Raw genomic sequence first — 16,264 nt, 5'->3', positions numbered from 1 at the left:
GCATTCATTGGATGTACACAGACGACTAAGATTCTACTTGAGCAGGACAAAATCTCTAAGAAAGTCTGAGCAACTACTGGTAGCATTTGCTGCAGGATCAGAGGGGAAGGCTATATCAAAGCAGACTATTTCTAAATGACTAAGCCACTGCATTCGTTTCTGCTATTTGCACCATGCTAAAGCTGTGCCAAAGGGAATCAAGTCCCATTCCACCAGGGCTGCCTCTACATCAGCAGCTTTTCTCAGAGGGGTCCCTACCAAAGACATTCTAGAAGCTGCAACTTGGAGCTCTGTTCATACAGTCACAAAGCATTACCATTTACCTCTCTTCTCTAAATCCAGGGCAGGCTTTGCCACTGCATGTCTTGCAGGGCCTTATAGCTGCTCCTAATGCTGTTTAGTTCCGTCCTCCCATCCATAGCTTTGGGATTCTACCCAAGTGTAATGACTGCAAATGTGAAACACGAAGAACATAGTACAGTTGTGTACACTTACCATAAATGTAGATGCACGAGTGTATTCACTGTTGCAGTCCAGATTACCCACCCGCCATCCCCCATTCTATACCTTTTCTTTCCTTCACTATACTCAGAAGCCTTTGTGGTGTATTTGCTTTTAGTTGAAGGTAACTTTTATGTTGTTAAGGTGCATTTATATATATTTACTGTTTGTTTATATATGTTTGCTCCCCATTTGGGGGACATCTGACATCTGGGGCAGGAAAAACTGATTAAAATGGCATCGGCTGCATGTTTTATACCCCTGATGACCTGACGTCATGGAAGAGGAGACAGCAACCGACGCAGGACCCACTTTGTTATTCAGGCCGACTGAGGGCAACCTGCCAGCAGATTACCCGAATGTAATGACTGCAACAGTGAATACACTCGAACATCTAAATTTATGGTAAGGGTACACAACTGTACTTTTCAGATCTTCCAGAGGGCAAGCTTCTGCCCCTCAAAGGGATAAACAATGGCATTCTTCTTCTGCTAAATTGGGGAGTTCTAAGCCAGCTTCGCAAAGCAAGCATTCTGAATGACTCCAGCCTTCTTGTGCCTACCTCTGCAGACCCTGGGTTTCCTTTGGGGGGAAGGTTAGCCAGGTTCGCAGAGGTATGGTCTACCATCACAGATGACAAATGGGTGCTCAGTATAGTAAACCAAGCTTACAAGTTTTGCTTTCACACCTTCCCTGTTTTACAAGGGTACCCAGACATACCCAGAACTCTCAAGGCAGAGGTAGAAACTCTAATTTCTTCTCTACTGACTATGGGAGCCATAGAGCCAGTTCCTGCAAATCAGGCAAGCCTAGGTTTTTATTCAAGGCTTTCTCTGGTACACAAGAAAGGGGGCACCTGGTGCCCTATTCTAGATCTGTCCATTCTAAACACTTTTCTGGTGATTCCCAAATTCAAGATGCTCACCCTTCAACAATTACTACCAGTGCTGGGCAAGGATTCATGGCTGGTAACTTTGGATCTCAAGGAGGCTTATCTGCACATCCCAATAAGGGAAAGTTGCAGGCAGTTCCTTCGCTTCAGGGCTGGGGAGCAACTCTTTCAATTCTCTGCATTGCCCTTTGGCTTATCTACTGCTCCCAGAGTTTTTACAAAGTGCCTGGCTCCAGCCATTGCATTTTGCAGGCAGAGAAACATTCAAATTTATCCTTATCTGGACGACTGTCTCATTCAAGCAAACTCCCCAGAACAATTAGAAAAGGATTTGGATTTCGTGAAGAACATTCTCACCTCTTTGGGTTACACTCTCAATGAAAAGAAGTCAAAGTTTGTTCCTTCAAGGGCGATCGTTTTCCTGGGAGCAAGTCTGAATACAGCCACCCAGATTGTATTGCTCCCTCAACAGAAGCAAGAAGATCTTTCCGCTTACTTCATGAACTTGACAAGCATGACCCAACTCTCTGCAAGACAATTCCTGTAAGCACTGGGGTTCATGGCTTCATGTTTTTTGTTGATCCCATATGCAAGGCTGCATATGAGAAAACTTCAGTGGTACCTCAAAAATCTTTGGTGTCAACACACACAGGACTTAGACTTGATTCTTCCCCTGATTCCCTATGTACAAATGGAGTTCTTCTGGTGGGCGACAGCCTGTTCTCAGAACAAGGGTCTGCCTTTCTGCCCACCACCTGCCAGCCAGACTCTCGCCATAGATGCCTCAGATGTTGCATAAGGGGCTCATCTGGAGGGCAGGGGCATACAGGGGACTTGGAGCAGCAGATTCATCTGCACATAAACATAAAAGAATTGATGGCAGTCCAGCAGGCCTTGCTGGCTTTCAAGGACCTACTCTACCCTGGTACTCCGCTAATCAGGACAGACAATACCACAATCATGTGGTACATCAACAAGCAAGGGGGGATTCACTCTTACCCCTTGTGCAAACAAAGCATGAGACTATGGTCCATAGCAACTTCCATGGGTTTACATCGAATAGCCCACTATCTTCCAGGGAGGCTAAACTCCTTGGCGGATTATTTGAGCAGATATATTCTAGATCCTCAAGAGTGGCAACTGAACAGGGACATTTTCCATCACATCACTCATCATCGGGGCACCCCAAAAGTGGATTTTTTCTTCTCCTCACACCAATCATCTCCTTCCAACCTTTTGCACCAGGGAGTTTCACAACAAAGTTTGGAGGGTGGATGCGTTGTCCTTCTCATGGACACATCTCTCAGTTTATGCATTCCCTCCTCTGCCTCTTCTTCCCAGAGTGCTGCTAAAGATAAGGGACGAAAAACCAAAGGCTATTCTGATAGCTCCAGATTGGCCCAGGCAGCGTTGATATCCCCTCCTTCGCAGCCTTTACCAGGCTCAGCCTTGGCATCTTCCCCTGGTACCAGATCTGTTGGTTCAGGGAGGGGGAAAGTTCCTTCATCCTCTTCTTCAAACTCTGCATTTAACTGCCTGGCTAATACCTTAAATCTTTCCCAACAGGCGGTTGAAGTTCTTCATGAGGCCAGGAGGCCTAGGACAAGAAAATACTGTGCAGATAAATGGAAGAGATTTTGCTCTTGCATGCTAGCTAAAGGAGGAGACTCTTCTCATCCTTTTCTTTCACTCATTCTTGACTACCTAGCAGGATTGCTTAATGGTGGACTTTTTTTCTTCAGTCAGAATTCATGCTTCAGCAACTTAGGCTCATTGTTCTTTTGAGCAACCCATTTTTTCTCACCCCTTGATGAAACAGTTCCTGAGGGGAGCTAGTAATCTTAGACCTCCCAGAAGAGCTCCTACTCCTGCTTGGGATCTTAATTTTGTCCTGGATAAACTTACTCTGCCTCCCCTTTGAACCAGCTGCCTCTGCATATTTGAAGTTTCTGTCCTGGTAGACTGCTTTCCTTTTAGTTATTACTTAATCTAGAAGGGTATCTGAGCTGCAAGCCTTAATGGCAGTAGGACCTTTCATTATTTTTCACTCAGATCGGGTTTCTCTGAGAACCAATCCCTCCTTTATGCCTAAGGTAGTATCTGAAGTAGTTAACTTCATTTGATCAGCAACCTGTGGATTTTGGATCCGACACGGAACCGAGCCGGCAGCATACCAAGCAAAACAATCTGAGCTTCACGCTCCTCTCCCTTACCCATACTACACCGCAACCTCCTTCCAATCCCCAGATCTCGTTTACTGCGGCTTTGCCAGCATGGGATTTTTGAGCTCCAGGCATGTTTGTCAGGGTTTTTTGAATTTTATTGGTGTGTGTGTACCCCTTTGATTTATATATATATATATCTATCTATATATATATATATATATATATATATATATATATATATATATACAGTTATAGTTAACTGGGTTCCTTTCCTTGTTAGATTTTTGCGTTTTGTAACTTAGAAAGTTGTTAACTTTCTGTCAGTGTAGGCCCCCCTTCCCGCCCGGAGAGTGTGTGTGTGTGTGTGTGTGTGTGTGCGTGAGCGTTTATTATGTCGGAAAGTCAGAAAGTGATTTTCTCAAAGTGCTCCGAGTGTGGCCACAAGCTGTCGTCAGCTGACGGTCGCACTCTGTGTGTAGTTTGCTTGGGGGTGCCTCATTTGTCATCCAGCTGAAAAATCTGTGCAGCCTTCAACCCCCGAGCCCTGCAGGATCGCAGGAACAAGTTGAATCTGGAAGGTCTTCTACCCACAGAATTGACTTCTGCTTCTTCTTCTTCCACAGCTTCTTCGCCAGCCATGGCTGTGGCTGTCCAGTGTTCCAGCCCTCCTCCCCTGTCCGGGACTCACCCTCCCACCTTGCCACAGGGAGAGAGAGAGAGGCCAAGAAAGAGAGAATGAAAGACAAACACAGGAAGACAGAGGGACAAACAGAAAAAGATAGAGATAGAAAGAAGGACCGCAAGCGGCAGGCTGAGTTGGATCCAAAGGCCCCTCCTGCTAAGATGATTTTGTCTCCGGTCAAAGTTTCTAGGCCATCCTCTCCTCGACTCCGTTCACTACATTTTTCTCCAGAGCCAGAGGAGGAGGCTCGACCAGCCACGAGGTCGTCTTTGCATCGACCCTCCCGGCCGGCGTTTGTGGCGTCCTCGGAATCTACTTGGAGCATCTCTGAAGCAGACATGGATCGGATGTGTGAAGGTTTCTACAAACTCAGCTGCAGATGGGAGTGTTGCTGCCCCCCCCCCCCACCAGTATGGGGAGTTCGGCACCGTTTTTCGCCCCGATAGCTCCTTCTCTGATCCAGCATTGGATTTTGGATTCTATGGATCTGAGTTGCCTCAGAGTCAGGGGGTCAGCACCAGTGGTACCTTCAGCCTCGCCGCCGGCCATGCCCTCAAGTCTGTCAGATCCGAGCTCTCAGAGCCGACAGTTGGGTGTCAGATCTGAGGGGATGAGCATGTCAATGGCTCCGTTGTGGTCAGGGGCATACCGTCCCTTTGGGTCCGGCCATTCCAACTTCAGCTCCGATCCCTTCATCGGATCCTAGGGTTGCTGCTACCCACACCACCAGTTTCAGGGAAGCCTGTTCTCCTTCAGCATTCGTTGTGGAGAGGATTCTCTCTGAAGGATCGAGACCCATCACTCTTTCCTCTTGGTCCATCCCTGCCCCCTCGCAGCTGGGTTTGTCTTCCGTCATCCAGTCCTCCCAGGGACAGCCTGTGTCTATTGCGCCACAGCCAGTTCCCCTGGAGCAATACGAAACCAGTTGTGAGCCCTCCCCGAAGAGTCCACCTGAGGAGGTTTCTCACAAACGCCAGTGTAAAAGGAGGCACTTGGACTCCCCCAAGTCCCTCACTGAGGATACCGACTTGGAGGAAGGGCAAGGTTCCCCCGAAGATGTCTCCTTCGGAGACATAATGGAAATCCTTCTCCGGGGAGGGTGGTCCGCCCAGAAACCTTCCTCTGACGAGTCGGTATTCCTGGAAGTGTTCATCACAGGTCCATCTACCTGTTGGGTGTCCCCCCCCCAGCCGACCCTCTGGTGGACCTGATCACCACCAGAGCTTGGAAGGAACCGGACACTGTGGAGCCATTACCCAAAATGCCTGACAAAGTATTGAGCCCCCCCGGCAGATAGAGCTTCTTGGAGCAAAGTTTCCCCAGTTGATGCCATGATGGTGGTGGCGGCCACAAAAAAGGAACTCGCCCAGGAAAGTTTCTCGGTCCACCCCCCCAGACAAGGGGTCCAGGGCGATGGACCATCTTGGAAAACGGACTTTTGCTTCAGCTACCTTTACTATAAGGACGTTGTATTACTTGGCCGACTTAATTCGACTGCAGCGGGACCTTGTTAAAGAGTACGCTGAGTCTCCCCCGGAGTCCATGTCAGCTGAGGATAAATGGACCTTCTCGGCTCATATGGCCACTCTCAAGTCGGTGTCCAATACATCCATGTGTCTACTCTCTCATGCCACCGAGGGATTTGCTAGGGCTAGCGAATCCGGTATCGCCTTAAGGCATCATGCCTGCCTCCTTCTTTGCAGTTTCTCGGAACCCTTCAAGGCATCGTTTGCTAACACACCCTTTGACGGTTCGACCCTGTTCGGGAAGACTGTCCGCGATACGCTTGTCCAAAGCAAGAAAGACTGGAAAAAGCTGTCAGCCGTCGGGATTCCCTTCTCTAACCCTCAAATGTCCTTTTCCAGGAGCCACCGAGGGCAAAAGAAGCTGTGGTTCCAGAAATCTCAGCAGTCTCAGAATGCTCAGGACTCCTTCTCCCCCAGAGGCAGAGGGGGACAAGGTGGACGCCGGCCCAGAGGCAGGGGGGGGGGGCGGCGAAGAACTTCAGGTCACGGGAACAATTTTCAGATCGACCTGCGTAGCAACCCTGAGGGATTGCCCGACTGCTCCTTTCTGGAGGCAGTCGGGGGGGGGGGGCGTTTTGATGCACCTAGCCCAATGGGAGTCCATCATGACAGATCGCTGGGTGCTTCAAATAATATCCAGAGGCTATTCTGTTCCCTTTACAAACAAGCCCCCTTACACAAGGCTCCTCCCGGACGTCCCACCCGCTCAGAGGAAGGCCACGGTTTTGGAAATACAAAAGCTGCTAGAAAAAAGAGCCATCCAGCAGGTGCCCCCCAGACCATTCCGGATCAGGCATCTATTCCGGGTTCTTTTTGGTGCCAAAAAAGACAGAGGACCTAAGGCCAATTCTTGGCCTATCAGCAATGAACCTGTTCGTTGCCAAGGAAAAGTTCCGGATGGTCATGCTTCAATCCGTCCTGCCCTTCTTGCAGGAGGAAGACTGTTGGTGCTCGATAAACCTCAAGGATGCATACTACCATATCCTGATGGACAGGTGATCCAGGAGTTTCCTCCGCTTTCGGCTGGGGCCAGTCATTATCAATTCAGGGTCCTACCCTTCGGTCTCACCACAGCCCCCAGGGTGTTCACCAAGGTCATGGCAGTTGTAGCGGCCCAGCTGAGACTTCAGGGCATTCAGGCCTTCCCGTACCTGGATGACAGGCTCCTCACCGCTCCCACCAGGCATCTACTCGTACTAGCCAGAGATTTCTTTCTCAGGATATCACCTCAGCTGGGGATCACCGTAAATTTCAGGAAGTCTTTCCTATAATCTGTTCGTGTTAGACTTCATAGGGGCGAGAATAGATTCTCTTCAGGCCAGGGCATTTTTGACTCCAGACAGACTACACAGCCTGGCACTTCATGTGTTAGTGCTTCTGCAGTCCCCTGCACCCCCAGCAGAATTAGTCCTGAGAGCCTTAGGGTCCATGGCAGCAGCTATCAACCTAATTCCTTGTGCTCATCTGCATATGAGAGTTTTACAGTGGATGTTGCAAGTTCAGTGGTCTATACTACATCAACCTCTAGATTTTCCGATCCCTCTGAGCAGAGTGTGCAGAAATTCACTCATGTGGTGGCTCTGATACCGGGATTTGTGGGAGGGACGTCCATTTGTTGCGCCCCAACCCCAAAGCCACGGTGACCACGGACACCTCCCGCCTAGGGTGGAGGGGCACTGTTCGAGCAGGACTGTCCAAGGCACGTGGACTCAAAGCGAGACCGTTCTGCATATAAATGTTCTAGAGCTGAGAGCGGTCCTTTTAGCGTTGCAGGCCCCTCATGATTATCTTTCTCTGGGAATTATTGTGATCCAGTCAGACAATATGTCAGTGGTCTGGTATATCAACAAACAGGAGAGAACCAAGACTTATCCCCTTTGTCGAGAAGCCATGAGAGTTTGGGAATAGGCGATCTCCACCAACCGCTTTCTGATAGCAACGCACATTCCAGGTCGGTCCAACATCTTGGCAGACAAATTGAGCAGAACTATCCTTTCTCCCTACGAGTGGTCTCTGAACCCTTGTGTAGTGGAACAGATCTTCCTCAAGTGGGGTCAGCCTTGCTGCAATCTCTTCGCACTGCCATCCAACGCGAAGTGCAGCGAGTTTTTCGCTCTAATTCCTCTGATGTGGGAAGCCCCCAGAGACGCTGTTGTTAATGCTTGGCCACCCGGTCTTCTATATGCGTACCCCCGCTCCTGCTCATGACAAAAATCTTACAGAAAGGTCGTCGGTTGGAGAGCAGAATTATCCTCATAGCCCCATTCTGGCCTTGTCAAGTCTGGTTTCCTTGCCTATGGTCTCATCTCATAACTCCACCCTGGATCTTGGATCCCATTCCGGATCTGATTCATCATCTCTCGGGAATGCTTCCTCCAAATCTGGACAGCCTGAAGCTCACAGCTTGGCTGCTCCAGTTCCACTAGTTGCTAGGACTCCAGGTATCTCTTCCCCTGTTAAATCCATCTTGGTTGCGGCACATAAATCCTCTACCAGGAAAATTTACTGTAGCAAATGGAGACGTTTCTCCATTTGGGCTTCACAGAGAAATCTGGATCCTTTTACCGCTCCGATCCCAGCAGTATTAGACTTTTTGTCTCATATCTTCCAGCAAGGAGCCAGCTCTTCCACAGTGAAGGTCCAGCTGGCTGCTATTTCCCATTTCCATGTAGGGGACAATTTAGGCTCTCTCGCTGCTGCCAAAATTTGTAAGACTTTTTTGAAAGGAATTTTTCTTCTGAGACCTCCTATTAAGAATCTGTCCCTGCCTTGGGATCTAACTTCGGTTCTTCAGGCCTTAGTTGCGCCTCCATTCGAGCCCTCGGCATCAGTTGACTTGAAAGTCTTGTCATGGAAGACGGCTTTTCTGGTAGCTATCACCTCAGCCAGGAGAGTGTCGGAGCTTCAGGCTCTTTGTATGAAACCCCCATATCTAGTGTTTCATTAGGACAGGGTGTCTCTCAGGACTAATCTGCTTTTCTCCCTAAAGTTGCTTCCGAGACAAACATTAATCAGTCTATTAATTTGCCTGTTTTTTCCTCTAATTTTCAGAACAAAGGGGAATACAAACTTCATTTGCTGGATGTTCACAGGCAGTTGCGTTTTTATTTGCACAGGACGGTGGTCTTTCGTAAATCTGATCAACTTTTTGTTTCCTTTGCTAAACCTTTTTTAGGGAAACCAGTTTCAAAAGTGACTCTCGCTGGGTGGATTTCCCTTTGTATCCTACAAGCATATAGAGAGCTTGGTTTACCAGAACCAGTAGGAGTTCATGCTCATTCTATGGCAACGTCTGCCACATTCTGGTCTAGAGTTTCCCTGGATGACATTTGCTCAGCGGCTACCTGGGCATCCTCTCACACCTTTATTACTCATTATAAACTGGATTTGGTGTCTAGAGGAAGGGCTTTCTTTGGTTCTGCATTGCTACAGAATACCCTTCCTTAAGGGCCTCCCAAGATTTCGGGTAGCTGGGGACTCTGTCCCACAGGTTGCTGATCAAATGAAGTTAACTACTTATTTATTTATTTATTTATTATTTATTTATTTTACATTTGTTGACCGGGCTAGTCTAGCTGTATATATTTCCATTTTCAGTAGAGGCCCGGGGAGAAAAGCTCCACATAGAACATAACAATGAGACATACTGTTAATAAACACATAGTATAAAAGTAAGACAACATTAGTAATAAAACAAATACAAATTGGTAGTAATAAAACTTGGTGATAAAATTCACAAAAATTAAGGGACTTACTTCAGATAAAGAAGTTATGTACTCACCATAACGTTTCATCTGAGTAGGTAAACTTCATTTGTCAGCAACTATCCCTCTCTCTTTCCCCCTGACCTTGGCAGTAATTTCTGCCGAGCTCAATGTTCAGAGTTCACGAGCTTGATGTTTGTCCTTAGTTCAGGGGTCTCAGGTTTTAGATTGTTGGTTGTCACGTGTGGAGTGGCAAACTTGATCTGAGGATTGGAAGGAGGTTGCAGTGTAGTATGGGTAGGGGGAAGGAGTTTGGAGCTCGGATTTTTTTGCTTGGTATGCTGCCGGCTCGGATCCGTGTTGGATCCGAAGCCCACAGGTTGCTGACAAATGAAGTTTACCTAGTCAGATGGAACGTTATGGTGAGTATATAACTTCTTTTTCCAGTTTAACCCTTAACCAGTCTATTCACCTGCCTACATTTTTCAACAATCCCCAAAATAAAGGAGAAAGGATTCTGCACTCTCTTGATGTGCATAGACAGCTGAGATTTTACTTAGGACTAAATCCTTTCGAAAATCTGAACAGTTATTGGTTAGTTTTGCTCCTGGGGCTCAGGGTAAAGCTATTTAAAAACAAACCATCTCTAAATGGATTGCTCATTTTATTCACTTTTGTTGCCTGCAGCTTGGAAAGGTTCCCCCTCAGGGTATTAGGACCCATTCTACTACAGCAGCCTCTACCTCTGCAGCCAATCTGAGAGGTGTGCCTACTAAGGACATTCTAGAAGCAGCTACTTGGTCTTCTGTCCATACTTTCACAAAGCATTCCAATCTACCTTTGTTTTCTAAATCCAGGGCTGGTTTTGCCTCTGCAGTTTTGTAGGGCCTCCTTACCAACCCTTAATCTGTGATCCTTCCTCCCCCCTTTGTCTTCTTACTGGGCTTTGGGAATCAACCCATATATGAGGACTGCAACAGTGAAACACGAAGAACATAGTACAGTTGTGTACACTTACCATAAATATAGATGTTCGAGTGTATTCACTGTTGCAGTCCTGGTTTCCCACCCTCCATTCCCCCTTTTTTCCTACGGCACAGACTATGGATTTTAATTTTTTTGTATGACATGTATCCAGGGTGCTACCATTCCTGGATTAGCCTTCTTTTGGGGACTTCTGACAGTTAGGGCAAGAAAAACTGAGGAAATGGCATTGGCTGCCTCCCTTTATACCTGATGTACTGACATCAGTTTTACAACTGGCGGCAGACAATGTCATATACCAAGGGCTCTGGTATTCGGGCCGACTGAGGGCTACCGGGAGCCGGATAACCCATATGTGAGGACTGCAACAGTGAATACACTCAAACATGTACATTTATGGTAAGTGTACACAACTGTACTTTCTGTTCATACCTTCACCAAGCATTACCACCTGCCTATCTTTTCTAAATCCAGGGCAGGTTTTGCAACCGCAGTCTTGCAGGGCATACTAGCCAGCCCCAACTTTTCTTGACTGCCTCCACCCTTTACTTCAGCTTTGGGAATCAACCCAAGTGTGATGACTGAAACAGTGAAACATGAAAAACATAGTACAGTTGTGTACACTTTCCATAAATGCAGATGTTCGAGTGTATTCACTGTTGCAGTCTTGGTTTCCCACCCTCCATCCTCCTTGTCTCTCTCACTCTTTCTTTCTTACTCATTACAGGGATTTTTGGTATTTACTTTCTACTGGTGGTGTTCTTCCACCATAACCTAGCTCCCTATTTGGGGGCTTCTAACATTTGGGGCAAGTAGAACTGATGTAATGGTGTCGGCTGCCTGTTTTTATACCACTGACGACCTGACGTCAATCCTGGAGCGACAGCAACTGACGCAGAAATACTAAGCCTCTGGTATTCAGGCCGACTGAGGGCAACCCCTGGCAGGATAACCCAAGTGTGATGACTGCAACAGTGAATACACTCGAACATCTACATTTATGGTAAGTGTACACAACTGTACTTTCTGACTGTCCGGATTACTCTCTTATGTTCTTTTGGAGCCTTTCTTTCTAAGTGATCTCTGTGAATAGACTGTGACTTGTTAGACTTGCACATTTGCCAAACTGTATAAAAGTGATTTAATTCTGAACCTGTTTTTTCCTTCTCTGTACCCACTGACCATCAAGCCCATTTTCTCTCTACTACTGGGGAGTCATTGACATAGAGGTGAGAGCCAGCAGGAGAGGATGTTATACAGGCAGCCATGGATGATGATTGTACCCTCACCCAAATGAGCTGTTTTAGTATGTTGTAGTTACTCTAATGGCTCTAACCCTGCCCCTAGATGGCTGACATGGGCACTTGCATTACTGCAAGGGACTTCCTTGCCATGTGTGTGTTTGTGTGGACCCCCCCACACACACACACACACATACACACACAGAAATTTGGGTTGTATCACTGATTTGATGGTGTCAAGCCCCCATGCCTATTTCTTGGTCTTTCATTGTCTGTAACCCTCTGGTTGGTGGTTGTTGAAGGGTAGACTCATACCACCCCCTTCTCCCAGGATGACTAAGCCATTGTCGGCCAGTCAATCTCATCCTTCTCTGCCCCACTTTTCCAGCATCCAAACTAGTATTTGGACTCTGGTATGTATAGTCAAGGCTTTATCTACCACTGCCATTCAGCCATATGGTTTAATTTAAAATTTCAGTGGTATTTTTAACATTATAGGGAGGATAGGTTAAATAAATTTGATTTTTAGCTAACTGGATCCTGTGTATAGAAGTAAGTTACAAAGTTATTTTACTTTTTGTTGGTGCCAGAGTTACTATTATAGAGGCAAATAATTCTCCTTGTTCTTAGGATTACATTGTAGTAGTATCATAAGTTAACATGATTTAGATCTTATACAACTAAACTGTGCCATTTAAGCAGGTGGTTTATTAAGCTGTGCTTATAGTTGCTGTTTGAATTCTCTTTTAGCTCAGTTTGAATTCAGCACATTAGAACTGTCTGTCAGTAGAGAAGCCATTTTTATGTCCTGGTTAAAGTAAATATATATTGAGTCAGATGATTTTAAAGAAACTGCACTTTTTTGTTGATGCTTTTATTGTATGCAAGCATTTCTGGTGTTGCATTCTACCATACATTACTTAATGGTGATCTCAGTTTCTCCCTTTATTTATCAGTTATGCTGATTTAGATTACAGCACTAGAAAAATATTAATTGGCTGTGTAGTAGAGATACCTTTGCTGTCATCAAAAAAGAAATATGCATAGCATGGCTAAGGCTGTTTCCTTTTCTCATTTCTTTTTTTTTTTACTAGACTGACAGTCCAGAAGACATGCACAGCTGGATTAAAGCAATCTCAGGGGCCATTGTTGCACAGCGAGGACCAGGCAGATCAGCAGCTTCTGTATGTTTCTTTTAAAAAATAAGTCTTTTTTTCCCCATTCTCATCATGAAAGTGATAGTTTATGTGCAAATGTGGTATTTAGAAAAACATATCTTCAGATGCATTTTGTGGTTCATAAGGAATCTCACCTACATCTTGGAAGGGGAAAGTCAGGAGTCTTCAGATGAAAAAATTAGTTTCAGATCTGTGAAAATGTGTGTTGTATTTGCTAATGTGCGAGTGTTAATTTTAATATCCTGCAGTCACTTTCTTATTTTTTCCTTTGGTAATGTGCATTTGATTTAATGATCTTAGCATCTGATGAAAGTGTTGCCTGGATGTGAGAAATTCATGACGTCCTTTATTAGATCACTGTTCTAGTATAGCTAACTGTTGGGGATTATCTTGCCAAATAACCTGGAAGTCTTTCTGGGGTACCAAATCCAAAACCTTCCATTGAGCCATACGTCCAATGTATGATCCAAGTCCACAGGCTTACGGATACAAGCATATGTAAGGACGTAAAACCATTAGACTATCTCGCTGCCAGTTTGAGCACAAGTCTTTCATCTGTTAGTGTGTTCTGTGCTGTTTGCCTTCACTGGTTCAGATAGATTCCCTGTTGGGGAACCTTCCTTGCTTTGCCCCCCCCCCCCCCTTAAAAACTTGCTGTTTGCAGTTCTGTTGGATATCAGCTAGGAGGAGAAAGTACCCTGCAAGGATCTTCTCTCCTAGCAGTGCTTTTTCTGTTTAGATATAGAGCACAGTTATAAAAACTGCAGTATTTGCCATTCCTTTGTACCTAAAGCCCTAAGTACATGACTTTTGTCTCTCAATACTTACTTGGAGAACCAGCACCTTAAGCGACTTGCCTAAGCCAAGATTGCAGCTCCTTGCATGTTTGTGATAAACCAGAAACTTATGCTGAGTAGATCTGAAATGTTCATTGCTTGTGGAATGGCCCACAGAGCTACTCCACTACTACAGGTTTTCAAGTGTTTTAGTTTTGTGTCACCATTGTTTCTCAGTTTGCCACTGAGTATAACAAATGATCTGCAAGGCCATGGAATGTATTATCATGGAACTTCTAAACAAAGACATTGGCAACCTTCAAACACTGGACCCCACCCAGTTTGGGTTCGTGAAAGGCCGATCTTGTCTCCTGAACCTGATTGACTTCTTCGAATCAGTCTCCAGAGCCGAGGACGAGGGTAAGGCAGTCCACACAGCCTATCTGGACCTCGCCAAGGCCTTTGACACCATCCCCCACTCTGGAGTCATAGATAAACCTACTAAGCTGGGCATTAATCCCTATGTCACTCGATGGGTTGCCAACTGGCTTACTGACAGAACCCACACTGTAAAAGTAGCTGACTCCACATCCAGCTCCAGACAAGTGACAAGTGGAATGCCTCAGGGTTCAGTCCTGGGACCTCTCTTGTTTGGCATCTACTTCTCTGAAGTACAGGCCAACACTAAGGGACACTGGCTAACAAAGTTCGCAGATGACTGCAAACTGGGAGCCATTATTGAATCCCCAAATGATGTGGATACTCTACAAAAGGGCCTTACAGAAACAGATGCTTGGTGCCAGAGCCATGGGCTCAAGCTCAATGCCAAGAAATGTATAGTTATCCCCTTTGGGAAAAAACATGTACCCGTGAATTACCACATAGGTGGCAGTACACTAAACACCGAAAGTGTGATAAGAGACTTAGGGACACAGGTGGACAGTGGTCTCACCTTCAATAACCACATTGCCACAACAGTCAGGAAATCCTTCTATGTGGCACACCTCATCACTAAGGGCTTTTCATCCATAAAAAAAGGAGGTCATTGCCCCACTGTACTCATCCCTCATTAGACCCGTTATAGAATACAATGCCCCATTTGGTATATACCTCTCAAAACATCTGCAACGACTGGAAAGGCCGCAGAAATACCTCACTAAAAGAATCACAGGTCTAAAGCAGATGCCCTATGCTGACCGGCTTAAAAAATTCCAGCTATACTCTGTTGCATATCGTCTACTCTGAGGTGATCTCTGCTTAACATATAAGGCCATGTCAAACCCAGAGCTGTTGGACATGCTACACTTAAAGAAATCCCAATCCCTCAGAACCACATGCTCCAGGGATCTAAACCTTGTCATCACAATAAACAAAACATGCTGGAGGGATAGGTTACTGACCCAGAGACTCCCCAGACTCTGGAATAGACTGCCCATACATGTCATCAGCTCGCCTCTTTGGCCGTCTTCAAAAGGAACCTTGATGATTGGGTGGGAGAAAGGAAATTCACCCCGGGAATCATGTCATTCACCCTGCTAGACAGGGGTCCAGGGAAGTAAATAATGTGGAAAGAAATAGCCAGGGAATTGTTATGGCTAGGCTTGTATAGGCCCTAGGGCTGATAGCCTGATACCAACCTATGATACAAAGACAACAGTTCCAAGTGGTAATTACATGGGATAAAATATATTAGGAATGTCTTAAAGTGCTTTTCAGTGAATTGGAAAAAGAAAACAAGTTATTGTTTGGCATAACTGGCCCACACGTACATGCACCGGCCATAGTTGGGGAAGATGACTTGCACCCCCCCCCACTTATTATTAACCAGAACTGAGTTTAGTACCTCTTCGGGGCCAAGGGATGCTTTGACTTTTTTTGTAATTTCATGTATGATTGTGTGGTCCTCAAATGGTTAGCCAATGACAAGCTACATGGTTCCAACAGTATTATGTGAAAACCATACTTTGGATTCAGTTCACATCTGAGAAAGGAGAGATGTTTATCATGAAACTTGGCTTTGCTCATCAAAAAAAAAAAAAGCATATACAGTTAGCTGTTAAGTGTGAGTCTATCCAGTTAGTGGAGTAAAACAATGGTGTTGCTTTTCTCACAAACTTTTGTCCTATATAAAATTGGGATATATGCATCAGCTTTGATCAGTAAAATTTGCAGTTTCACTAGGAATTGTTCCATAGTTACAACATATTGACAGACCTTTCTAAGATTTTTTTCCAGGGGAAAAAAAATCGCATGATTTTGCACATAAGACAGCATTGTGGCCCATTTATATTTCTTTTACTCTCTTACTGTTTGCAGGTATTATAAACCATTAGGGTATCTTGACATTACTGCTAGAGAGTGGTATTCTGCTCATCTGAGAAATCTGCCTGTATGTTTGTCATATTGATCATTGCTGCAGTAGTCTTAGCTATGTGGGTTATATCTTGCCAAGAATATAATAGCCAGCCAGCATCAAAAGCTTCAAGGCGCTTTCCACTTGCCCAAGCTATCAAGTAGCTTGAACTGAACTTTCTAAAAGCAAGTTTGGGCACAAAGTCCTTCAGACCTTTACTGCTGCCAAAGAGTTTGCTCTTCTGAGGCTTTCGAGGATCGAC

General features: G+C 45.7%; 1 protein-coding gene across 11 annotated transcripts in view; it reads left to right on the top strand.

Moving 5' to 3' along the window:
- PLEKHA1 (pleckstrin homology domain containing A1) overlaps nucleotides 1–16,264 on the top strand; it is a 2,820,639-nt gene that overhangs the window by 2,663,668 nt on the left and 140,707 nt on the right. For all 11 annotated transcript variants that reach the window (XM_044056044.1, XM_044056048.1, XM_044056047.1 and 8 more), the window contains one exon: nucleotides 12,790–12,879. In XM_044056044.1, the coding sequence (XP_043911979.1) occupies nucleotides 12,790–12,879 (90 nt within the window). The remainder of the gene's footprint in view (nucleotides 1–12,789; nucleotides 12,880–16,264) is intronic.

The sequence above is a fragment of the Protopterus annectens genome, chromosome 14.part0 (genome assembly GCF_019279795.1).
Source record: "Protopterus annectens isolate FY-2018-M chromosome 14.part0, PAN1.0, whole genome shotgun sequence".
In the NCBI taxonomy this organism is placed as follows: domain Eukaryota; kingdom Metazoa; phylum Chordata; order Ceratodontiformes; family Protopteridae; genus Protopterus; species Protopterus annectens.
This window is presented reverse-complemented; position numbering and strand designations above follow the sequence as displayed.